The sequence below is a fragment of the Vitis riparia genome, chromosome 18, assembly GCF_004353265.1.
Source record: "Vitis riparia cultivar Riparia Gloire de Montpellier isolate 1030 chromosome 18, EGFV_Vit.rip_1.0, whole genome shotgun sequence".
NCBI classification, from domain to species: Eukaryota; Viridiplantae; Streptophyta; class Magnoliopsida; order Vitales; family Vitaceae; genus Vitis; species Vitis riparia.
Genome location: NC_048448.1, coordinates 28,249,243 through 28,276,291, shown reverse-complemented (window position 1 = coordinate 28,276,291; position 27,049 = coordinate 28,249,243). Strand labels below are relative to the sequence as shown.

General features: G+C 32.9%; 1 protein-coding gene across 1 annotated transcript; it reads left to right on the top strand.

Annotated features, from left to right (window-relative positions):
* Positions 1–2,399: 2,399 nt before the first annotated feature.
* Positions 2,400–7,298, top strand: LOC117905627 (disease resistance protein RUN1-like). The gene is made up of 3 exons (XM_034818507.1): positions 2,400–2,911; positions 3,863–4,438; positions 6,173–7,298. Exons 1-3 carry the CDS (start codon positions 2,400–2,402, stop codon positions 7,296–7,298), a joined length of 2,214 nt encoding a protein of 737 aa, XP_034674398.1.
* Positions 7,299–27,049: the final 19,751 nt, after the last annotated feature.

The following is a 27,049-nucleotide window of genomic DNA, read 5'->3' as shown; positions in this document are numbered from 1 at the left end:
ATGTTTTGTTATAATGTTTCTTTCCTCTTATTGAATCATTTTGTTTATCAATCTTGACATAGGTGCATCCAATTTTCTTGGTTTAAAGACATTCCTTGTTGATATGTACTCTAAATGTTTTTTTGATTAATATGGGCATGTATATAAAATGTTTCCCAGGAACTACATGGAGAAGGTTAATGGTAATAATTTTTTTTTAATTTTTTTATTTTAGCTTTCTTGTTTTTAGAATGTGATCGTTGACTTCACTAAAAATTTCATATTATGGTTCCTATAGGGGAAAAGAAACCTACTAATGGTACAACTGTTTGTACCTCTTCTTATCTTCCTTTTTCCTTCTCTCTCCTGGGTAAGCCTAGGGTCCCACTCAAATTTTAATTAAAAAAATAATGCTATATTTACTAATTTGTTTTACTAATGATTATTTAAAAAAAAAAAAAAATCTAGTAAAAACCAGAGAATTTGCCTAAAAAAAGAGAGTATAAATCTTAAGTTAAATTTATAAATAAATAAAAAATAATATGTAATGAAATTTTTATTATCTAAATTCACATAAAATATTTTATAAAATCTATTTAATATTCTTATTTATTATTCATTTTTTTTTTATCATAATCTATTTTTCATTCCTTTGAAAAAATAAATTTAAATTTTTTATTAGTTTTTGTAAAATTTTTATTTTGATTACATAAGTAAGCTAGTCATCCAAGTGTTCTAGAATAGTAATGGATTTTATTGAAAAATGTGTCCCAAATGCTAAGAATATGACAAGAGTATGAAAAATGTATCTTAGAAGGTTCCCTGTTTCTTTTTGCTAAAAATTCATATACCTTAATGTATAATTCACTATCAGGCTTATGCAATCGGTCCATTAGTCCCATGTTATAAATTTATTTTATTTATTTTAAAAAAAGTTTAGATAAAAAAGATTTTAGATAAGTGTATTTAATTATTTTTTAAAAATAAATTTTATATTTTAAAAATTAAATTTTATATATAAGTATATGTTACTATTTTATCGGTGGGTTAATCTCTTTACACTCAACGTAAAAATAAATAAATAAATAAACCCTTTATTTCATTTTTTTTTTAAAAGATAAAATGAATTTTATAGGATTTCATGGCTTTCTTTCTTTCTTGGAGACAATGGATATATGGGCATGAGAACCTGTATGTTAAAGCCAGTTTAGTGGAATGGTTGATTCCTATCTTAAAAACAAAGGAGACAATGTTTTTTAAATAGTTGAAAAATGGATTTGTTGAATTCCTCTAATTAATGAAATATTCAAATTAAATTTTGATGGTTCAAGGATAAAGAATAAAAGTGTATTAGGATGTATAGGTTATTAGAAACTCTAATAGAACTATAAAAATGATTGCGAATAGGCATATAAGCAATCCTTCAATAATTATTGCAGAATGTATGATTTTAAGAGATAATGTATTAGCTAATAAGAATAATGGGTTTGAAGGTGACTCAAAAATAGTAATAGATTGTTATAATAAAAGAGTAATATTTTTAATTCTATTACGTTATTAATGAAGGATATTTGGAAGTTATATTAGAATTTAAATATTTACAATTGTCATCATATTTATAGAAAAGAAATAAAATAGAAGATTGTCCAGTTAAAAAATGTATTTATAATATAAAGTTGATCAGATGGTGATCAAATTTTTCTAAAGATGTTAAAAAGTTTGGTTTTAAAGATTATTACGATTCATCTTTCAATCGAATTTGTAGAGCTCTTCTCCTAGAAAACCCAGTTTGGTCACCAATTTTTTTCGTAGGCATCTCATGAAAGTGGATGGGCGGTAGCTAGAATCAAACTTCTTTCTTACATTGAAAATAAAATGATAATTAAAAATACTAAAGGGTATTCTACTTTGTAGGCTCTTCTCCTCATTAAATAAAATTCAAAATTTCAAAAATCCTTGTATTATGCTGAAGCCAATTTTTTTCATAGGCATCTTATGAAGGTGGATTGGCTGTAGCTGGAATCAAACTTCTTTCTTACATTTAAAATAAAATGATAATTAAAAATATTGAAAGGTATCCTACTTTGTAGGCTCTTCTCCTAATAAAAAAAAAGAAAAAAAAGTCAAAGGCTTGTGTCATGCTAAAGCCAGGTTTTTTGATAGGCATATCATGTATTCTTTATTACATTTAAAATGAAATAATAATTAAAAATATTGAAATCCATTTTTATATTTGATACATGATACATCCACCGGAGACCTGCACAAGAATTTTAGCACACAGCATCCCCACCTTCCAAGGCAGACTTCATCCCTGCCTTTTCTACCCACCAGCGTTTTCCTGAAATTTCTTGCCGCTTTTATGAAGAAATTGCCTGCAATTTAAGCTAAGTTGAGTGACGTCGCATAGTAAAGAGTGGATGGCTTTTGCAAAACCTCAAAGTCAAAGAGCGTCTTTTTCTTCAATTTCTACTCGTGGTTGGAATTACGATGTTTTCTTGAGCTTTATGGGTGAAGATACCCGCCATAAATTTGCAGATCATCTCTACAGAGCTTTGAATCAGAAAGGAGTTCGTACCTTTAGGGATAATGAAGAGCTAGGAAGAGGAGAAGAGATTGCACCAGAACTTTTAAAAGCTATTGAAGAGTCCAGGATTTGCCTCATAGTTCTGTCGGAAAACTATGCCCGTTCTAAGTGGTGTTTGGATGAACTGGCAAAGATCATGGACTGCAGGCAGAAAATGGGAAAATTAGTTTTTCCGATTTTCTACCATGTGGAACCATTCCGTGTGCGAGGACAGACTGGGAGTTACAAAGAAGCATTTGAAATGCATGAAAAAAATGCAGACCAGGAGGGAATGCAGAAGATTCAGAGGTGGAGGAAAGCGTTGACGATGGTGGCGAATATTAGCGGATGGATTTTACAGAATGGGTAAATATAGCATTTTTTCTGCAAGTATCCATTAAGTTTTGTACCTGATGATAAATCGGAAATCTTTTTAAGGTTATAATCAACATCGTTATCTTGTCCTAAAAAGTCAAAATCTTATATCTCCTCCTGACTGGGAGTATTGATTAACAGACTATTTTCCAAACTTATCATTAATAAAAGAACACAGCAAAAGTGTCTCTCCAATAATTGCAGGTCAATACTCTTTCAAGAAGGTAAGTATGTTAAGTTTCAAATGTTGGGAGGGCAAGTCATACAACCAGTCTTTGGTTCTTTTAGGCTATGTTAGGTTCCGTAAAATACCAAGGAAAGAAAAAAATTGTTAAGGAAAATGATTTTATCATATTTAGTTATCCTATTCAACAATAATTAAGATTAATTAGAAATTTATACTTTTTTAAGTTATTTAATCTTTCCCTCGAATTTTCCGGGAACCAAACATAGCCTTAGTATTTTCTCATACTTACAAATACCATCTTGTGATACACCTAATGAAAGTGTTTAAGTTTCAAATAAAGGCCAATATCATATAAGAAGGGAGGTGATTGCCCTTCCTGTGTGGGATGGAGGTCAGAAAAGATGAATAAAGGAGAACGGTTTCCATAGAAGACCTCTTTATTTATGGTATTCTAATGGAGCTTGAACAAATGACAAAGGATTGCCCAAGTATAATATCCCTTGTTGTTGAAGGATTGAAAAACATGTAGCTCATGCCAGCTAAAAAGATTACATGTTTTCATACTATTGATCCTCTATGAAAACACCTGAATATGTGATCCAAGTATTCCAGCCTTATTCCTTCACTGCATTCTATTTCCCCATAATTCTGGTTTTCTAAATAAAGCTGAAAGCATATATAATCCAGTGTACTTCATGTTTGCTGGTGTATGTAACTGTTGACTCACCACTTGTGTCATGCTTTACTACTTACAGGCCTGAGGCTCATGTTATTGAGGAGATTACTTCCACTGTTTGGAAGAGTTTAAATAGGGAATTCTTACATGTTGAGAAGAACCTTGTTGGGATGGATCGACGAAGGGCATCTTCTACTTGTACTTCTATTGGTTCATGGGATTATGAAGTTTTCTTGAGCTTTAAGGGTGAAGATACCAGATACAATTTCACAGATCATCTCTACGCAGCTTTGTATCAGAAAGGGATTCGTACCTTTAGATTGGGTGAGATCAGGGGAGAAGAGGTTGCATCAGCTCTTTTTAAAGCTATTGAGAAGTCAAGGTGCATCCTTGTGGTTCTCTCAAAATACTTTGCCCACTCCAGATGGTGTTTGGACGAATTGGTGAAGATCATGGAGTGCAGGAACCAAAATGGAAAAGTAATTCTTCCAGTTTTCTATCATGTGGATCCTTCCAATGTGCGAAAGCAGGAAGGGTGGTATGGAGAAGCATTAGCCCAACATGAATCAAGAAACATTTTTGGCCACAAGACACAGAGGTGGAGAGCAGCTTTGAGGGAAGTGGGCAATCTTTCTGGATGGCATGTACAGAATGGGTAAATATAGCTTGTTCCATACAATCTTTTCCGAGTATCCTTTATTTTTTACATAAATAATGACAAAACATAAATCTATTAAAAGATATATTCGACATATGTGTCTTTCCTAAAAAATCAAAATATTATGTCCCCCTTGAATGGGAATGCTAATGTTCAAGCTAAGTGTTGGTTAACTACATGTCTACTTCATTATTCATTATTCAATTCAAGGCTTCATTCTGGTTATTAACAGATTACCCAGGTTCATGGCCCATATACAGTGTTAAAATCTGCTTCATCAATTAAAATAGAAAAATCATGGACTTTCTAAATTATTTCCCTGAATTGGTTCTCATAGGCCCTGTGACTATTTGAAATGTAAGGCGCAAACATGATGTTTTTCTCAACAGAGAACCAATTTGGAGGAGTTTTTTCTTCTTCTTCTTTCTTTCTTTCTTTCTTTTTTGTTTCTTTTTCCTTTACTTTTTTTTTTTTTAATGATATAACATTACTCTTTCAAAATATAAGTTGCATATAAAAGGTCTCAAGACTCAGTCATGTAGATGAGACTCAAGATAGAAGGCCAAAGTTTCTTGATGATACTTCTAAAATGTCATCTACTTTGTTTTTGTTCAAAACCAAGTCTTTCAAACTTAATCCCTATCCTTGAAATGCCAGAAAGGAACCCCTTTTTAAATTTGTTCACACACTCAAAACTGTAGATTTCAATAAGGTGTTTCATTGACATGATTATTTTGGGTGGGCTTTTGTTTCCTGTTTTTTCATTTTGTTATGGGAAATGGAGATTGTTTGGTTGTATATGAAAATGATGATGTTTTATTTTGAATTGCATGTGTGATTAAGATACATTGCTTTTACTGATTTGATGATCACAAATAATTGTCTGAAGCAGGATTTCGTTGTAATCAATATGACAGGGAATAAGTTGATTTTCAGTAAAATCATCTCTTTTTTCTTCATCGATCATTTATTTCTTTCTTAAGATATTATCATACACAATATAAGTGAATATTTAAAAAATGATTTATTTATTTTTCAAAATTGTCTTTTTTCTAAAGATATATTTTTCTTCGATTAAAATTAGTTGGTCTGAATTTAAAACAATATTATATCTTCTTGTCCTTGCATTAATATTTAATTGGTTTCCTATTTCTTTGCATTTCTTTAATGGGTTAATATATTGGTATGCACAAGCTTCTATTCTTGATTTTTGTTTTTTTAGTGTTTTTTGATACATACAAATACCATTAATTGATAGGACTAATGAAAAAGAAGCTTATAAAAGGAAGTGTGTAAAGTATCAAATAAAGGCTGAAATCATCTAGGAAGGGACGTGAGTGCTCTTTCGGTATGGATAGAGGTTATTATACATCATTAAAGGACTATATTTAGAAGCCCTTTTTCTACAATGCTCTAATGGAGTGCTTGAAAAATGGCTATAGATCATCTATGTATAATATCTCTGATTGTCTAAGGATTGTCGATCATGTAGCTCATGCTAGCTAAATAGATTTGATGCTTTCAACTTATTGATTTTGTTGTAATGTATACTCAACATAATGAAAACACTTAAGTATGCGATATAATGTATTCATTCTTTTACCCCTAATGCATTCTATTTGACCATAAGTTAGGTTTATAAATGAAACTAAGCATAATCAATTTTAGTTCATGTTTTCTACTATTTGTTACTCTATTGGCTCATCCATGTATATGCCTTGCTGGTGGCAGGTCTGAGGCGGATTATATTGAAGATATTACTCGTGTTATTTTGATGAGATTTAGTCATAAACTCTTACATGTTGACAAGAACCTCATTGGGATGGATTATCATTTGGAAGAAATGGAAGAAAATTTTCCATGGATGATGGATTCAATATCAAATGATGTTCGCATGGTTGGGATCTATGGACTTGGAGGAATTGGTAAGACAACCATTGCCAAAGTTTTATATAATCAAATTGCTGCTCAATTCATGATTACTACCTTTATTGCAAATGTTAGAGAGGATTCGAAAAGTCAGGGTCTACTTCATTTACAAAAGCAACTCCTTCATGATATCTTGCCAAGAAGGAAGAACTTTATAAGCACTATTGATGAAGGGATCTATATGATAAAAGACAGGCTCTGCTTTAAAAAGGTTCTTCTTGTGCTCGATGATGTTGATGATTTGAACCAATTAGAAGCCTTAGTTGGTGATCATAATTGGTTTGGTCCAGGTAGTAGAATTATTGTAACAACTAGAGATAAGCATTTGCTAGAGGTGCATGAAGTGGATACATTATATGAGGCTAAGAAATTAGATCACAAGGAAGTTGTTGAACTCTTTTGTTGGAATGCGTTTAAACAAAACCACCCCAAGGAAGATTATGAAACACTTTCAAATTTTGTAGTATATTATGTTAATGGTTTGCCATTAGGTCTTAAAGTTTTGGGTTGTTTCCTATATGGCAAGATAGTACGTCAATGGGAAAGTGAATTGCATAAACTAGAATGGGAACCTAACCAAGAAATTCAATGTGTGCTTAAGAGAAGTTATGATGAATTAGATTGCACACAACAACAGATATTCCTAGATGTTGCTTGCTTCTTTAATGGAGAGGATAAAGATTTTGTTACTAGAATCCTAGAGGCTTGTAACTTCTATGCAGAGAGTGGAATACGAGTCCTTGGTGATAAGTGCCTCATAAGTATTGTAGACAACAAGATATGGATGCATGATTTGTTACAACAAATGGGGCAAGACATTGTTGGACAAGAATTTCTTGAAGAACCTGGAAAATGGAGTAGATTGTGTTATCCTGATGTTGTAAGTCGTGTATTAACAAGAAAAATGGTAAGAGCGAATGGCAAATGAGCCTACTTTTAAACTTGAATGATATTTAGAATATATAAGCTTCAATAATATCATTTTTGTTTAGGTTACAAATATTACTTGTATGTATTTTGCTCTTCAAATATTAAAGGCATACTCTTGAACTTGTCTATACCAAAGCTGATACACATTACTACTGAATCCTTTATAGAAATATTGGGTATTTATCAAAACTTATATAAATATTGAGAAACATTATAAGAAATGATAAAATAAGCAATAATGGACTTATTGAAGTTATTTTTCTAAAGGAAACAATATATGTTTGATAACATTTGTGATATTTGATAATATTTACAAAACTTGAAAACATATTTAATATTAAAATGATGATTTATCTAGTTTGGATGTATTCACAGATATAAAAACATTAATATATGGATAATTGTTTTGTATTTATAAATTTCTTTATATTTTAGTACTATACAATATATATATATATATATATATATATATATATATATATATATATATATAAACTTATTAAAAAATTATCATGATTGTTTTACATTTTTGAGAATTAGTTAAATAAAATTTGAAATCAAAATTTAAAATCTTATACCATGAAATTACCAAGGAGGTTGAATGGGTAATCCTTGGACATTAGCCTAAAAATTATAAATTTTTAGATTTTTTTTTATGAATTCTTTAATTAGATTGATAATTATTGATTAACTTCATACATGGAAACACAAGATATTCGTAAAAAAACTACCCACAAGGTCTCTCAAAGACTTTTTCAAATGTCAAAAACCTCAAGTCTAGAGACTATAGAACTATAATCCACTTGATATTAAGAATTATATATACAGATTTATCCAATAGTGGCTACTCCTTGAGATTTAGACTATAATACCTACACTTTAACCTCACATCCATGACATAAAACTTTTGTGCTCCTTAATGGATTCCTTAGTACTTTGAGGGGATATGATAATCTACCACAAACCCATGAAGAATGGTGACTCAATTATACATTTTTTAAAAACAGAATTTGCAAAATGATGAAAATAGGAATAAAACACAAGGTAATATAGATTGATTATCAAAACAATAAAACACAAGAAACAAAACAAAAACGAGTTGTTTTGTGTTTAAACATTTTGACATTTTAACTATTTATTAAGGACTATTGAAGGCTATTAATAATAGCCACGAGCATAATATATATATATATATATATATATATATATATATATAATATATATATATATATATATATATAAAGAATAATCAAAGCATAATTAATTATTACTATCTTATAATTTAACTTAATAGTTATTTTAATAAGTATTTATATAATTTGTGGCAATCAATTTTTATTTTTTTTTAAAGTATTAGTTGTTAAATAAAAATGTTTGGTTTTTTATTGAAATGAAGTAATTAAAAATGATTAAATTGCTAGTCTTATAGCAATCTTTTAAAAAGACTAAATAATCTAATATATTAAATAAATAAGAGATATTGTAACTAAATAAATAGATATATAGTAACTAAATATAGTAACCAAATATGTTAACAACTTCCAACAATACCGACCTATAGTCCAAATCCCAAAAATGACATAACCTTCTAAGCATATGAATTTAGGTTGGCAATTTTATCATCAACCTAGAATATGATTGACATCAATTGAAACTCACTAGCTTCATCTCATTTTGGAATCCTATTTATTGGTTGATTTTATGAAGAATTACCATCCTTACATCAACTTTTCCATGATAATAATACTTAGTGTGGAGCTTGGAAGCCCTCACTAAGATATTGCTTTATTTACATGGATACCTAAGTATATAGTGATAATGTGCTTCGAGTATAAAATTTACTACCATTTGCCTGCAAAAAGCATTATAAAACTTTCCTCATTCTGCTCTTGTCATTGACATGTAGCTCATTTGACTCACCATATGTTTTATTATGATTTATAGTTGGCAGGTATGAGCCCAAATACATCAATGAAAATGTGGAAAACACTTTCAAGACGTGGTGTCAAATGATATTGGAATGGTTAGAATCCATAGGAGAAAAAGTTACTAGCGGAAGAGCCTGATGAAATTAATGTTAGGGCTAATTATTCTGGTCCCAAATTTCAATTAAAATTCTAGTTGAAATTCAATTGTATATTCTCAATTTCATTGCATTTTCTGATTCTCTGAACTGAATTTTATATTCCAAAATTAATATTAAACTCTAAGTTATCCAAGAAAAATGAAAAATAAAAAATAAATTGCATCAAGAAATAATATAATATAAAAAGCATAACCTTTATTACATGGAGGGGAATAACTGGTCCTTCAATGGCATCAGTCCTTTCTTTCCTCCACAAAATTTAAAAATCGTACTTGTTAGTATTATTAGCTCCACCATTTACTCCTTAGCATTATTAGCTCCACCATTTACTCTTAGCTTCACCATTTGCTCCTTAATTGTATTCACCATTAGCTCCTTAATTGTAGACTAATTCCTTGATTTTCTTCCATTTGATGTGACCTTCTTTCCTTAGTTCTACTATAAATAGGCTAAAATGTAAACTTGTTATATTATGAAATATAGAAAGATCATTCTTTCAAAGTTTTTTCTCAATATTTTTGTATCAATACTCATTGATAAATATTAATTCTTGATGGAAACATCTTGAAAATGCATTAATTCATATAAAATCATCCCTAATCTCAAATCAGCATATTAACTCTAGTCAAAATATTTCTTCTTTTTTTTTCTATGTTGGGATGAATTTAGAATTTATTGGAATTGTTTCATAAACCAAAGCAATTTAATTGTAATTTAATAAACCAAAATAAAATACAGACATTTCAAAATCAATAACGTAAGCAATCGGTTCCTTTTTATTGCTAAAATTATGAAATCAAATATGAAAGTGTGAAGGGAAAAAAAAGTCAGTCCAATATTTCAAAATTTTGTGATTTTTAGGTTTTGAGGAAAAAAAAAATATGTCAGTAAAAATATTTCAACAATTTTTTATTGATAAGCTTTGGAAGTGAATTGAAAATTCTAAAGAATAAACTAAAAAACTGCCCTACTCATGAGCTTGTGATGTTAAATATTTATATCAGTTTTTCACGTGTAATTCACCCAGACGAACAAAACAAAGGTACCTAATATGCTACAACTAATAGATTATTCTAGAAGTTGAGTTAAGGTGGCAATCTACTATTTATCATCCCCTCGTAAACTAATCAATTTGGGAACAACATAACGCTTACTACAAAAGGTCAACATCAATGTTCTTGGAAAATGCTTTGTAAGCACATCAGCAAGTTGATCAATAAAGGGAATATATTCAATAACAAGATCATTATATAACATTTTGCCACAAATGAAATGGAGATTAAGTTCAATATATTTAGAGCAAGCATGAGAGAAAGGATTTGTAGTAAAATGAGTAGTACTCTGATTATCACACCACAAAAATGGAGGGGTAACCTATGCTATAAATAATTCCTAAAGCATAGATTAGATTCAAGTGAGCTCAGCAATTGCAATAACTATGCCACAATATTCTAAGTTAACACTACTCCTTGAAATAACCCATTACCTAGTAGAGAACTAAAAACCAAATTCAGCCTAAGGAAGACACAATAACCATGAGGGCTTTTCTTGTATCGAGACAAGAAGCACTGCATCCGAATAAGCTTGAAGATGAAGAGAATCAACCATTTTTAAAAGAATACTAATAATAAAATCCTATTAAATAAAGCAAAATGTGTTTCACAACTAACCAAAGGGCAAAAGTAGGCTGAGACATGAATTGGCAAACTTATTAACAACAAAAGATAGGTTTGGTTGAGTAATGGTGACATATTGTAGAGCAACGACAATGTTGTGAAGGGTCATTAGGAAATGTCTCCCCATCGGATTGAGGCAAGGTTGGACCAACATGAGTAGGAGTAGCAGCTAGTTTACAAGTAAGAATCTTTGTGCAAGTAAGCAAGTTCGTAATGTACTTGTGTTGACTAAGAAGAAGGGCTTCAAATGTATGAGTGACCTCAACACCAAAAAAGTAATTGATAACACCAAGATCATATAGGGAAAGGAAGCATTAAGGAAAGCAATCAATTGAGAGACTTGAGTAGAGCTACTACCAACAACTAATACGTCGTCAACATAGACCAGGATAATGATAAGATAAGAGGCTAAATAATAAACAAACATTAAATTATCATCCCTTAAGCATCTAAAACCCCAGTTGCCTAATGTTAATCTTAATTTAGAGAACCAAGCATGAGAAGCCTACGTGAGGAGGTCATAAAGAGTCTTGTTAAGCTTGCAAACTTAGTCAAAATATTAGGATGAAAAAATCCTTGTGGTTGGAATACAAATACTTGCTCATTTATATCACCATTTTAAAGAGTATTATGCATATCCAACTAAGCAAACCATGCATCCAACCAAATGAGAGAGTAATCATGAGAACAATTCAAATAGTAGCCAAATGCCATGTGTTTGATGAAATCCCTTGGCAATCAAGCATGACTTAAAACATTCCACATTGCCATCAGAATTATACTTGGACTTATAAACCCACTTGCAACCAAGAATATTGGTTTTCAAAGGTAAAGGGACTAGTGTCTAGGCATCATTCTTCATCAAGGCATCATAATCAGTTTCCATAGCTTTTTGCTAATGAAGATCCTTGATAGATAGCTGAAAAGTAGACAACTCAATGGAAGCATTAGCTTGATAAGTCTTACGTTTAAAAACACTAGCTTTGGCACAGATAAGCATAGGATGAGTATTAATAGTTGGAGCTAATAGATGCATCCTAGAGTCAAAAACCACAGGTTGAACGAGGGATGGAATAAGGAAACTGAAGAAGAATGAGAAGGAGAAGAAAAGGGCATAGGAATAAAAGCAAGTGGAAAAGTAAGGAGAGAAGATGAGTCGAAACATTAGGAGAGTGCCTACAACAATAGGAAAACAAGATTCATCAAAGACAACATGATAAGTGATGTAAACTCTATCAAAGGTCCAATCAAGACAAAGATACAATTAGTGATGAGTGTGATAACCAACAAAGAGACATTTAGTAAACCAATATTGTAGTTTCTATTTATTGAAAGGATGAATAAAAGGATAACAAAGACACCCAAAGGATTTAAAGGAAGAGTCATCAAGAATTGACCCAAAAAGAACTTGATAAGGAAATTAAAAGTTTAACATATAAGAAGCCATTCTGCTTATAAGAAAAATAGTTGCACAAAATGCATACACCCAAATTTGAAAGGCATAGATGCTTGAGTGAATAAGGCTAACCTACAACATAATGATTTGTAGAGATGCTTGAGTGAACAAGGCTAACCTACAACATAATGATACTACCCGACCCTTTTATTGTGGAGTTTTAGGACAAGACAATCAATGTTTAATGCAATGATTGGCTAAGAATGAGAAGGCTTGAACTCACCCCTACCATCAAATTGATTATATTTTATCTTATTGTTAAATTGGTTTTCTACAAGATTTTTGAAGTGAACAAATATAGACAAAGCTTGACCCTTTGTATGCAAAGGATACAACCAAGAAAACAGAGAGTGAGATCACCTTCTTTACAATCTCAACATAAAGGTGACCTAAACAAGGATATAAAATGTCAAAAGTCTTAGAGGTAGCATTATTAACTGCTACAGCAGGATGATTAAAAGGCTCATGAGAATGCCAATCTGAATGAGAATTGGTTGATTCAGAGACTTGAAATTTGTACATGCCATTTTCAAGCTTGCCTTGAATAATTCCTTCTTTGTATTAAAATAGTTTTTAAAAGATAAGATCAAATATGAGACTTTTTAAAAATTTTAATTAAATAAAAATATAGCTCCAACATATTATTTAAGAAAAAACAGATCTCTTTGCTTTTCCAAGATGCTGATAAATTAAGTTGGGAGGTGTAGGGCTCATGATTGTGAATTTGAACCAAATACTTCTAAAAATTACATTTAAACATCAAATGTTGATTTTAAAAATTATAATTAACCTTCAAATGTTAACTTTAACTTTTAAAAAAGTCTTTCAAACAACATCTAAATCCTCAAAATCAATTTTATTAATAAGTCAGCTAGCATGTATTGCTTCACATATTCAACCTTTATCAAAACAAGTACAAAGGTTAACTTACGTTCCAAGTGATTTCCTTCCAAGCTTAAGCTTATTTTCATTAATAAATTGGAATATATCCTATATGTTTATTTTAAAGTGAAATTCATCCATATAATTATTTTTTATCCTTATTTTGTACAACTCTATTAAGAGTGCATTTGATAGTAATTCTAAAATTTATAAATTTTCTAACACTTAAAAATTTTATTAGAAAGATAGAAGGGCTAGAAATACTTGCTAGAATTACTGACAAACACACTCTGAGTCATTATATACCTACTACATTCTAGTACAAGTGCCTAATAAAATAATTTTAGACATAATAATTATTTAATTTATGTACATAGTAACACTTTAAGAGCTTATATGAATGTGATTGATTCTACTAAGGATAAAAACCTTCATTAATGCTTGAAAATATTTTTAAAAAATTACATGTTTAGAGTACTATGATTGACAATGTTTTATTCCAAGTGTTTTTAGTATAAGTATTTTTTTTTTCTAGAAGTATTTTTAGGTTGAAAAACACTACAAGTGATTTTTTAGATTTTTAAAAGTATTTCCTAAATTTTTTCAGATACCTAATTTTTAAAAAAAAAAAAAATTAGCTAAAAGTATTTCCTAAAGTCATTACTAAATGGACTCTTAAAATGCATTTGACAGTGATTCTAAGAAATGTTTCTAGCCTTTCTAATACTTGAAAAATAAAAATTTTCAAATGTTAAAAAAGACTAGAAACACTTTTTAGAATTACTGTCAAATACACTTTTAGAGTCTGTTTGACAGTGATTCTAGAAAACGCTTTTAATTTTTTTAACACTTGAAATTTTTTATCATTTAAGTGTTAGAAATCTTAAAAACGTTTTTTAAAACCACCCCCAAACGTACTCTTAATACACTTTAAAAAATCACTTTTAAATAATTAAATATTCATTTGAAACTATTCTTGGACATAGAAGTTTTTTCAAAAATAATTTTGAAATCTAAATGTGAGAACATTATTATTGATGCTATTCTAGAGACAGACAGCTGAAATACTTGTTGAACACCAACTTGAGTTCCAAATCATATTGTGATCCCTTTTTATGCCATGTAAGAGACTTCTAAGTTAGAATTGTAACAAGCAAGTCAGATGCAACAAGCAAGATTTATTCATGAGTCATTATTATATTTAGGTGCTGTTTGGAATGGCTTCTTGGAAGCCAAAACCTTTTTCTACATTTTCACAATGGTGGAATATTAGAAAAGAAAGATTCATTTTCTAAATTGGTTCACCAAGGACCACAAAAATCCTTCCATTTTCACAAGATTGCTTTGTCACTAACGGTTACTAAGACGACTTTAAGACTTAATAAAAAATCTTAATTAACAAAAAAAATTGCTAGTAAGCATCTTCTTGAAAAGCTATCTTAAATGCTCAATAATAACAATATTAACATCTCATACAAATTACACTGCAGCATAGATAAAAGTATCACACTTCCCATTCTAAAGTCTGCTATGTTCAAAGAAGTACTAGCCAATGTTCTAGGAAATAAAAATATTGAAGCCATCTCAAGTGCAGACATCTTGGTGTTATGAGTTTCAATTGTAACAAGCAAGTCAGATGCAACAAGCAAGATTTATTCATGTCGTTATATTTAGGTGCTGTTTGGAATGGCTTCTTGGGAGCTGAAAGCTTTTTTTAGGTGCAATAAAAGTTTCTAGATGTATTTGGATAATTGGAGTAAAAGAGCCTTTGGTTAAAAGGGAAAAAGAAACCTTAAGGAGAAGAACAACGTTGCTTCTCTAGTAGAAGCCCTCTTTTTATCTAGAAACTATTTCATAGTTAATGCAATTTTATAACACCAAGCTTAGCCCTTTAAAATCATGATTGCCTACCTGTCAATATTCGCAATTTTGAAGTAACAGGAAGATCAAGAATTTCAATTCCCCATTCAGCTTCAGAAATTTGAATGCTTTCAGTGGATTCAATGAAGGGAATCAAGGATATGAATTTCTCCACTGCACAGTGTATGCTTACAACCTACAATGCAGCAGATATTTTAACCAATAATTCGATAACATACAAAATATTAGGAATTTGAAAAAGATTAATAGATCAAAACTAACCGTGTCAGCATCACTAGCTCTTAGCTTAAGAGAGTTCCGAATAATGTGGTTGACAACGGGAATCTGTTACAACACATGTAGCTCAAGTTTATTTTTAAACGGGATGATTCAAGTAATTTAGGACATCAGCATTAGGACAAAACATAGAAATCCAGGATAACAATAAATGTCCACAAATTACCAAAAAAATAATAATAATTGAGAAAAAAAACCATCAACCAAAGCCAGGGAAAAAAATATTGAGGTCCACAGCCCAATACCAAATGTCTAAAACAATTTCACTCTCGGTGAAGAATAATAATATTTGTTCGAAGACACACTTTGGTAAATATATCAGCTATCCTTCAGGGTCCTCAAGGCCTCTCCAATTAGAGGAAACATGGCTGAGTCTTGCCTCCTTGCCAAACACATGAAAATGATTGGAGTGCCTTGGCCAGCTGCTCCTCACTGCATGGTACAACCAACGTAACCAAATTTAGTTTCACTTAGGAAAATTCTCAAATTTTCACAAATCTTTTTGTTTGGGGAGGTTCCATACTACCCCAAAAGTTCCGGTTCCATCTGATGCCTTGTTCAGTGATAACGTCAATTTACCCAACACATTGTTCCAGTCTTGCTAATTGTTGATAATATGTCCAGTAGATTCCACTGTGGCAACTTGTCTTTGGCAGATGATAGTGGGAAAAAGGCAGCCTGCTATGATGCTTTTTCAGTACATTGAAATGAGACCAAGTGCACTTTGTGGCCCAAATTGGACTCTTCCTCTAAGTAAAACACCTAGTCCTACTGCTCTGAAAGCACTAATGTCCTGGCTTTTGCTCCAAATAGGGGCTTTTGAAGAAACACTCACATGATTGTCACCTTTTGTGTCTCCAATCTTCCAGCAATCATTAAGTTAAAGCCCATTCTTCTATAAGTCCCTAAATTCAAGACCATCATCAATGGAATTTACCTCATCAAGTAGTCAACCAATATGCCTAACAGCACCTTTGGCGCATAATTGTGCGAGACTACAGACAATTATTCCCTCTTTTTGAACTTCCCACAACATTTCCTAGAGCTTTAATGTATTAAGCAAAGGAGCTTTGACTTAGGTAGTGTTTGTTTTTTTAACTTAATTCTAAATAGAACTTAAAACTAAATAGTGCTTAGTAGAGTTAAGCATTAAGTTTTTTTTTTTCTTTTTAATATTTCTATTAAGTATCAAAAAGTAGATAAAAAACAACATGCTAATTCTAGCATTCAGAAAAAACTAAATATTTTGATTTTTTCTATTTAGTTAAAAAATTTAAGAAATAAGTAACAAGTTTAAAAAAAATGTAAAAAAACAAACTATCTGAAATTTAAAAGTAAATTGCTTTCAACAAAAATATAAAAAATAAATAAAAAAACACCACCAACACCTTAGAGCACCAAAGGCGCTTTGATGTATTAAGCAAAGGTCCTACTAGCATTAGATCCTTGTCAAAACATTTCCCCTCCCGCTCTAGTTTGTCATCACCTAGCATATAGGACAAGGTCATCCTGCTTTAAGCCCTTAATGCAACAAATAAGAATCCATAATGATGCTACAGTAATCTTGACGAATGTCCCTCTACCATCAAACTTTTCAAGGTTGCCAGCCAAAGAATTTTAACTCTCACTCCTACCCATCTTGGTTCAATTTTCACCCATACATCGGGATCAATGCGCAAGTATCCCTTAGCCTTAGAGGCCTCAACAACCAGTGCTCTAAACAGTATAAAGTTAAGGTAACAGGTCAGCTTCCAACTAACAGCCCCAAGTGGAGAAATCTTTGTAAATTATGGACAAGTCACCACTAAATGTCCCTTTACAATGCCTAAGCTCTGAAGCCACCCAGAAAGTAATTACTGAAATATTTTACCATGGTTAGGGTCCTTATTGATCCACTTCTATTCATCATGTTCAACTGGCCATTCTTGGTCTTCCTTCAGGAGAGTTCACATTGATCAATGACACTTGGTTGGATGTTTGACCATCTGATGGAAGCAATAGTACTTGTGTGCATCTTTTCTTCTGTGATTGACACTAGGGGTACAGCTGGCAATATCATGCTCACTAGGGGAAGGGGCAATAACTTATACTCTCTAGTCTCTTGAAGCATGTTTATACTTCACATGATTTCCAAGGTCCCTCCGTGACAGCTACTAGAACGGACCTATGCCCCTGCAGGCTTAATGTAGCAAGGGTCATCAACAATAGCCTCATAAAATCAGGAAAACAAAGCTATAGGGAAATTTTCCAGGTGTAACTTTGCTAAGATAGCCTCTCAGTTACACAGAGGCCTAGTACAATATCCTTGGGAATTCAGTTGCAACATGCAGTCAACCATCCACACAAATGGTAGATATGCGTAACCATGTTTTCAACATTGACTCCAGCTTCCTTAACTTTGAGTAATAGAAGTCGACGAGCACATAATATTGAACTTTTTTTATTTATGGAAGAGTGTAAGCATGCCATCCTATGCCATCCTATGTCAAGAGTCAAGTACCAGACATACACACACATAAGAGTGCTAAGAGAATCAGTGTGATTCCTATTGTGCCTTCAAACTCCTTTTTTTCTGTTATATGTAGTTGCTCATTGGGCTAGAGCATGCTCAACACATGCTACAAATGGCAATTATGCCCACATCAAGAAGCTTTTGGTCCCACGCCAGGACCCTTGAATCATCCCAACTTGATGCCTAAGAATATAGGCAAGGTGAGTCTAGTTCATACAAATCTGTCAAACCCTGGTACAAGTTTAGGCAGCACCAAAGTAGCGTATGTTGATCACACATGAGGGGAGTCCCTTAAGTGAAACTTCCCTCACCCACAGCCAACATGTGGGCTTCTGTAGCCACACACATCAGCTAGATGTGGCCATTTCGTGTTCAGGTGCGAATATCCTTCGCAGGGGTCTTTCACGCAAGTAACTGCAGGGAGTGAGGGGCAACCCTTGAGGCCTAACTAAAGTGGCAATGGGTTTTTCTTTCCTCTATTTTTTTTTTTTTTTTTAGGTATGGGGATGCAGGAGTTTCCAGGTTCAAATCGCAGTAGGGATAAATAAAAAATAAAAAATAAAAAATTATCTACTAAATGTTACTTAGCATGTTACATATGATTGGTAATGCTCTCTCTCAACCTAATTTCCACACTCTTTCTCAAACTAATGTCATAATAATCCATTAAATGAGAACATCTACTAACTGATCCCTAGTCTGAGCAAAATTTGTTAAGAACTGAATCAAGTCTGAACTTCCAAAAATCATATCGTATCACAACAGATTATGAGAAACTTGTAAAAATAGAAACTTTGGGTCCCCTATACCGACCTAGACGTAAATCTCAGAAAAATTAGGAAAGACTATAATCTAGCCCATACTTCTCTTAGTAAGAAGCACTCTCATCCACCTCTCTCAGCCTTCTCTTCCTTTATTCCTCCCTAAACCCCCACACGTCCATGAAATTGTGGGTGGAGTCTTTCTTTCTCCCCATCTCTTTGAAAAGGTAATTGGTATATAATTTATATTTTTACCTTCTATTTTAATAACAATATCACAAGATCTACACCAAGATAAAGGAAAAGGAAAAAAAAAATCGCCCATTTCCATTGCATGGGCACAAATTGAGCCTAACCCACACTGAAAGAACTCCAAATTTGAGCCTAACCCTTTTCTACTTCCTTAAATTAAAATAACTAGTAAAACAAATCACTGGTTTTTGTAATTTAAAACGTAGGACTTGATCATTTGAATTTATGGTTTAGAGAAAAGACACTTACCAAGCACTCATGTCCTCTACTAAAAAAAATAAAAAATAAAAAAAAGCACCTTGAAACTGCCAACCTGCATACCAAGGAAATAATTTTTCTTAATATTACAATTTAGTTAGGTGTAATGTTGTATATTTTCTCTGTTTCAGGAGTGCGGTTCATGCATTGCCATGTAGAACAACATCTTACTTGGGGCATGGAAACTGCATTCCTAGTGAAAAATGGTAAACACCCAGAAGCTCAAATGCTGCCTCCTCCATCCGACATGCCACCATGTTGAAGTTGCAAAGAAATAACATGCCAAAGATTTCATTGAATATTCGTATTATTCAGCTTTCATGATTTATTTTATGCTCATAAGAAGAATAATGTAAAGTCATAGAATATCGTGTCTAGGATTATTAACGTCAATTTCTTGGATTGTTAAAAGTCTATAAAGATAATGGAATTTAAATAATATTTGAGATATGCTACGGTGGAATTTGCCACCTAAGTCTTTGATTATGAAAAAGAGAATTTGATCTTGTGTTCCTGTTTTGATTTGACAACATGGCATAGAATTTGATTTGACAACATTGTAAAGTCTTTGATTTGCCACGGAAGTCATAGAATTTGATGTTATCTTTGATTATGAAAAAGAGAATTGGAATTTGATGTTGTGTTCCTGTTTCAACCTTAATTAATTTCAATATGAACAGCTCATTAAATAGATGACTACAATGCTAAGAAGCTCCCCAACGCCATGTCCACAATAGATATATCTAGATTTGACAACTTTTGGCCATTCCAATTTCTTTGCACATGATAAAATATCATGTTGTATTAGAAAAGTTTGAAATGGCATAGTTTAAAATTATCTTGATTTGACAATTTTTATTCTGATTCGTAGAAGGTTAGGAATCATATTAATAATTTTTGAAATTATAAATGATATGGTTTAGAGTAATTGACTTATTCTAATATTTTAAAATTAGACTATGATCTAAATGGATACTTGTGAAAAAGGTCATGAAATGGTTTCTTTATTTTTTACTTTTACATCTGAAAATATTTTGCAAATAATATAATTTTTATGAATTCTTATACAATTGAGACATAAAGTCAATTATTTTTTATTTATTTATTTTAAATTAAAATAAATGCTTTTTCCTAAAGTTAAAATAATTTGTAAATAATGTATGTTTTTACTTTCTATTTTAGTAACAATATCACAAAATCTACACCAAGATAAAGGAAAAGGAAAAAAAAAATCACCGATCACAAATTATTTTTAAAAATAGTTTTCATTTTTTAAAAAAGAAAATATAAAAAATAAAAATCATATTATCATATTTTTTAGAAAGTATTTTTTAAAATAATTTTTAAACATAATTTTTTTATTTATAATTTAAAATATAAAATAATACCGATTTTCAATTATTAATTTATAAAAAAAAAAGTTTTGAAAAACAATAAAAAAATTCAAATTGTTAAAATATAATTATTCTGATTGTGTGAACAATAGTACAATAAAGACTAAAAATATATATATAAAAGGTCAATAGGTATTTTAATACATCATTATTTTATATCTTTAAAATCAATAAAAAGTTATCTACGCATCTTTGTACAATTTTGAGGTTCACCTCACCTCAAATCATAATTCTCCCTTATTTTTCCTTTACGGAATCCTTTTTCTCTCAAGCAATCCATTTGGAATAGTTGGATAATTGACCATTAATGTTTTCCCCTTTTTGTGTTATTAAAAGAAGACAAAAAAACTTCTGGAGGAGTCAAATACTTTTAAATGAACCATCAAAAATCATATCAATTTAATAATATGACTTGGATCTCTAAAATTGGTTTATAATAATCACAAATGATTGTCACGTAGACTTATTATATAATATGTCAATTTATCAAATTAATTACACAAAACACTTTGTGATAATGCAGAGTTCAGAATTTAAAGCCATTAAGCAGAATAAAATAATTGTTAAATAATTTATTTATTTAATTAATTATTTTACTATATTGAACAAATGTTAAATTCCAAGCTTCCTTCGTAAAAACTGAGGTGGCCTGCCTAACCATGAATCACAGAAAGGACGGCAAAACGTCAGGCCATGTTGCGGTTTGGACGGCGGAGATTGGTTGAGAAGGGAGACTGAAAACGAGACCACCAAGTTAAACGTAGCCGCAACTACAAGCAGCTTTTGGGCCCTACGTCACATGCTCTTGTATTTTCCTTGGCTCTTAATTGGGTGGGCCCTACGCTCTGTAAAATAAGAATTAAAAAAGGAATAGGAAATCAACAGGTGGGCCCAATCTTCCCCTCTATCAGCCCGGGCCGAGCCATATTTAAGGGTTAAATAAGAAGGTTAGGGCCTCATAGAACCATGCTATTTAAGTATTGTTATAAAAGGCGTGAGACTCCCCATCCATGATGACTCACTGGTTGGTTTGGTGGTAACCTTAAAAATCAGCTAATTTGTTTTTGACATGTTATTAGATTTCAATCAATTTTCTAAATTAAATATTGATTATTCAAATTTATTTGTCTTTTTATATCATAGGAAGAAATTGAAGAAGAAAAGAAATAGAAAGAATCCAAATTATCTAATTTAATGTTGGGAATTGTCCCAAATTCCTAATTAGTACAGATCTCTTTTTATAAAGAATATTGTATATAACATTTTCTAAGTTAATATATTATTGTAATATTAGATTTCCTTATAAAATAAAGAAAATTGTTGGAAATATCTCTATAAACATTCTAGATCATGAGGGGAAAAAGTCAGGAGATGAAGATAGACTTGTAAAGACTATACGTGATAGATAGAAATGTGAGGAAGAAAGGGAGGTATCTGATGGAACGAGAAGACTCGTGGTAGGGTATGGATACAAAGAGTTGGGAAACATGGGATGTTTTGGGAACCCAATAGTTGTATCTGGTTCTGTCATCTATAATATTCTCTATTGTATAGTGGAATAATTCTTTCTCATTCGTGGACGTAGGTATGATTGGCCAAACCACGTTAAAGCCTCATGTAACGTGTGTGATTGTTTTATCTTTATGTGTTCTTGAATTAACCTTATTTGCATGAAAGATTTCATTGTCACATCATTTAATTTATTATGAAAAGTACAAAGAGAAAAATAAATTGATGAAAAATAAGGCTTCTAAGTTACCTTTTGAAATGTCCAAGAATTCTGATTGGTTGTTACCTTTTAAAATGCCAAAGAGTCCCCATTTGTTGTTTCACTAACCAATTTTCTCGCCTCAAATCATGAATGGAACTATGAATACAAGAACCATTCTTTTCTCACAACAAAGAGTCTTAACCTCTCTTTTCAAGGAGAAAAATAGGGAAAATTTCGAGAAAGGGAAAAGAAAAATATATTCTTTCTTTTGTATCCAAGGAAAAAGAAAAATATATCCAAGAATTTGCATGTGAAACCTCTGATTCACATTTTCTAATTGCTTCAGACTGTTTGAGAATGAAAGCATCAACTTTATGGCAACTAAATTAAGGGAAATGCAAAGTCTGACAAATAAATTACTAAGATTTCAATTCCCAATCTAGGTTTCTCTCATTTCTCTCTTGATCATATTGTAAAAGTAAATCAATTAAATCCTATGAAATAATTCTTATACTCCTTTGAGCATTACTCCTACATTATTTCCATATAACTTGACAATGATTTTCATAGCCCAAATGGTGCCATATACTCCACATATTGAATCTAGTACTTTTGTTCCTGGAAGTCAAATTCCTGAGTGGTTCAGCCAACACAGTATAGTGTCACAGACTTAGTCTTTTCCTAAGCTCGTGCAACACTTAGACAAGTCAAGACACTTGATCTTGCTAAGTTAGCCTTACTCCCAATGTTTAGCTTACTAGGCTAAGATGCACCCGACTTAGAAGCTTTAGAGGGCGTAGTAGGCAACACTTAAAGAATGGAAGCTTTTATTGCTCAAATGAAGCTTTACAAGTGCTTTGGGAACTAACTTGCTTGGTTAGGAAGTGATTTGGGTGGTTTTGGATGGTGCCTTGGCCAAATGAGGCCCTCACCTATTTATAGGCACCAATGGAACTCTCTGGAACCTTGGAGGGTTCCTTACAAATCAAGAATAATCTAGAAGCTCCTACACTAGTATATGTACAAGGGTATGTACAAAATGATTTTGGAAGATTCTAAAATACCTCCACTATTCCAATGCTCTCCTAGCCAAGTGCAGAGATGTATGGACATCTCTAGCCCTCTCTAGAAGCTTCCATACTCTTCCACTTTGTAGCTAAGTGTAGATGTCTCCATGGGTCTCTAGAAGCTTCCCACCTCCTATATAAGCCCATGGGGAGGGTCATTTGAAGCATCTTGTGACACTATTCCCCACCTATGTCGTCGACGTCCCCATTGTTGCCTCTTCTTAAAACTTTTCGATGTGTTTCTAGAACCTTCTCAAGGCATCTGCATATTCCCAGCTTAACTGCTTCTTAGGTAGTTCTTTCCATCGAGCTAGATATCACAGGAGAGACCCCTTGTCTCCTAGTAACCCATTCGGCCAAGAACATATGTGCTTCGTCTTCCTATTCCCCCTCCTCAATCATGGCATTGAGCGCCTTCCTTTTTGGACAATCTCGTGCCCAATGTGGACCGTCACACAGGAAGCATTTGATTTTAGGTGTAAACTCTTTCCTTTTCGCCTTACCCCTTCCTTCTCGGATGTTAGGCATCTTACCTGATTGCATTATAGGAGCATTGTGGTCCCTTGAAACCTCATCTCCCCTACCCGTGGCGTGGCTATCCTCCAAAGACTCAACCTGGGAGGAGTCTCCCCTCTTGTAATCCATTAAAGACTCTACTACTGCTGTAGCAGTGGCTAAGTCTTGAACGCCTCGGCGCCTTAATTCCTGCTCGGCCCACCCTTCCAGGTTATCCATGAAGTTGAATAGCAACTCCTTAGTCATGTTAAGAATCTCAAGCATGAGCAAAGAGAATTCATTGACATAGTCGCGTATTGAGCCTATGTGCTTGAGACGCCTCATGTTTTTCCTAGCCAGGTAAGCCACATCCTTAGGGTAGAACTGCTTCTTGATCTCCCTCTTGAAGTCTTCCCACGTCTCTATGGTGCAAATGTCTTTCTCCATATCGGTGAACCTCCGATGCCACCATAGAGTAGTTGTGTCAGTAAGGTAGAGGGTTGCAGTCCTTACCTTAGCCGCCTCATCAATCAGTGCGATAGCCTTGAAGTATTGCTCCATATGCCATAAGAAGTTGTCCAACTCCTTGGCATCCCGCTTGCCACTAAACCCTTGTGGTTTCGGCACCTCCACCCTAGATGCCCCATGTGTGGCCATGACCCATGCCGACACAGCAACCTTGTAGATGGCCAACTCCTACCTAACCTCCTAGTCTCGGGACTCCATTTGAGTTGCCAAGGCCTCTATCCTTGACTCCATGCTAGCAAGCATGCTCAAGACCTTTTCTTGGAAAGACACAAACTCCTCATGCGACACTAGCTGAAATTGTGAGACTAGCATCCCCTCAAGAAGGTCTTGGATCTGCTCCCTTAGATCCTCTAAGCCCTTCTCCATGCTTTGCTCGATCAAGTCCACCTCTTCTCGGGTGTCTACCATGGCTAGCTCCACCTTGGCTAGCCTTGCCTCCATGTTGGCTATGGCATCACGAAATTTATCCTTTTTGCCCATGCCCCGTGCAGTAGGCTCGGTCTCCCTCTCATGAGTTTGCTCACTAGTGTCCTCAATGTTGGACCCCAACATGCTTCCTTTACTGTGCCCGCTTCGTAGTCGTGCTCTAATACCAACTGTCACAGACTTAGTCTTTTCCTAAGCTTGTGCGACACTTAGACAAGTCAAGACACTTGATCTTACTAAGTCAGCCTTACTCCCAATGCTTAGCTTGCTAGGCTAAGATGCACTCGACTTAGAAGCTTTAGATGGCCTAGTAGGAAACACTTAAAGAATGGATGCTTTTACTGCTCAAAGGAAGCTTTACAAGTACTTTGGGAACTCACTTGCTTGGTTAGGAAGTGATTTGGGTGGTGCCTTGGCCAAATGAGGCCCTCACCTATTTATAGGTACCAATGGAACTCTCTGGAACATTGGAGGGTTCCTTACAAATCAAGAATAATCTAAAAGCTCCTACACTAGTCTATGTACAAGGGTATGTACAAGATGACTTTGGAAGATTCTAGAATACCCCCACACTATTCCAATGCTCTCCTAGCCAAGTGTAGAGATGTATGGACATCTCTAGCCCTCTCTAGAAGCTTCCATACTCTTCCACTTTGTAGCTAAGTGTAGATGTCTCCAAAGGTCTCTAGAAGCTTCCCACCTCCTATATAAGCCCATGGGGAGGATCATTTGAAGCATCTTGTGACACTAGGCTCCACAACAACAGTACATCTACCTCCAAATTGGTGTAATACTAGGTTGATGAGATTTGTTGTGTGCGCTATTTTTGTAGTTAAGGGTGTTGTCCATGATTGCCCTGGTAATATATTTTGTCATTTGAATTTGACTCAAGGTAAAATTGTTCACCTTTTTGCTCCCATCAATCCAGAACACCGGAATTCTTCTGATGAAGGACACAGATTCATTAAATTAGATCACATGTGGCTTGGGTATTAACCAATTTCTCGAATTGGGATTGGCCACGCCAATTGGTTAAATAAACTGAGTCAAATTCAGGCTTCATTCCAAGTCTATGGCCCATCTTATGAGGTGAAGAAGTGTGGGGTTCATCCACTATAGGAACAAGATGAGAAAGAAGGCAATCAACCAAAATTTCAGTGCAACACTACGGGTGAGAATTCAAGTATCTTCACTATTAAAGATTATGGGGAGCTTACACATTTTCTCTTTACAATGCTGATATAATGAAGCAAGCCACTTCTACATTGAGAGGATGCATCAGCACAAGATGCTCAAACTTGAAAGATAGAGCTGAAAACTATCATATTGTTATTGTCTTACTGGTTTCTCTTTTGCATGGTTTTTCTTCTGCATTTGATGCTTTTGGGGATTAGAACTCGTAAGAATCTAGCTGAGAATTTAGTCATATATTGCATAGTAGTTGATTCCCAAATTGAACCATTTTATTTGAGCCTATATTTTCTTTTTATGCTTCTTGTTCTTCATATTTTTTTCATAGGTTTTTCCTTTTAATAGTAGTCATGGACTGCTCGAGCACTATTCTGTTCAAGGTTGTTAGCTAGCTTGGTAGAGCTAAGGAGAGTGTCTCGATGATCCTTTTCTATCTGTGCTTAGTCTTCACTTAATTTTGGCCATGGATGTGACTAATGTTTTAAGATTTGGTTAACTAAAAATGATCTACAGGTTGGCAATTTTGTGAAAATGTATTTTGAGTAGTTGCAATATTTATCATTTTTAGTTCATATAAGTGGTCCATCCAATCCAAGTTGTTAAAGACCCTTTCAACAACTCATGGATAAAATAAAGATCAAAGCCTCTCCAAGGAACCCTGAGGGTGAGCCAATGCTCTTATTTTTCTTTAGATATGCTTTGAGAGGTTTTCATAATCATCAAATTGGAGAAGGCCTCTATGGATGAAGGCTAGTTGGTTGATTTGAAGTTATTCTTCAACTTATCTAAGCTTAGTTGCGTTGGCCGAAAGTGCAAATTCTGTAATTTGAGTTTTCCTCATTGAAAGTTAGTTGATCTAGTTTAGGTAACATCTAGAAGGGGTGAATAGGTGTTTGA

What these genes read in the sequence shown, in the direction of transcription:
- LOC117905627 (XM_034818507.1), top strand. Translation starts at nt 2,400, where the DNA reads ATGGCTTTTGCAAAACCTCAAAGTCAAAGAGCGTCTTTTTCTTCAATT. An exon ending in GGATGGATTTTACAGAATGG is followed by an intron (nt 2,912 to 3,862) that starts GTAAATATAGCA and finishes TACTACTTACAG; the next exon opens with GCCTGAGGCTCATGTTATTG. An exon ending in GGATGGCATGTACAGAATGG is followed by an intron (nt 4,439 to 6,172) that starts GTAAATATAGCT and finishes TGCTGGTGGCAG; the next exon opens with GTCTGAGGCGGATTATATTG.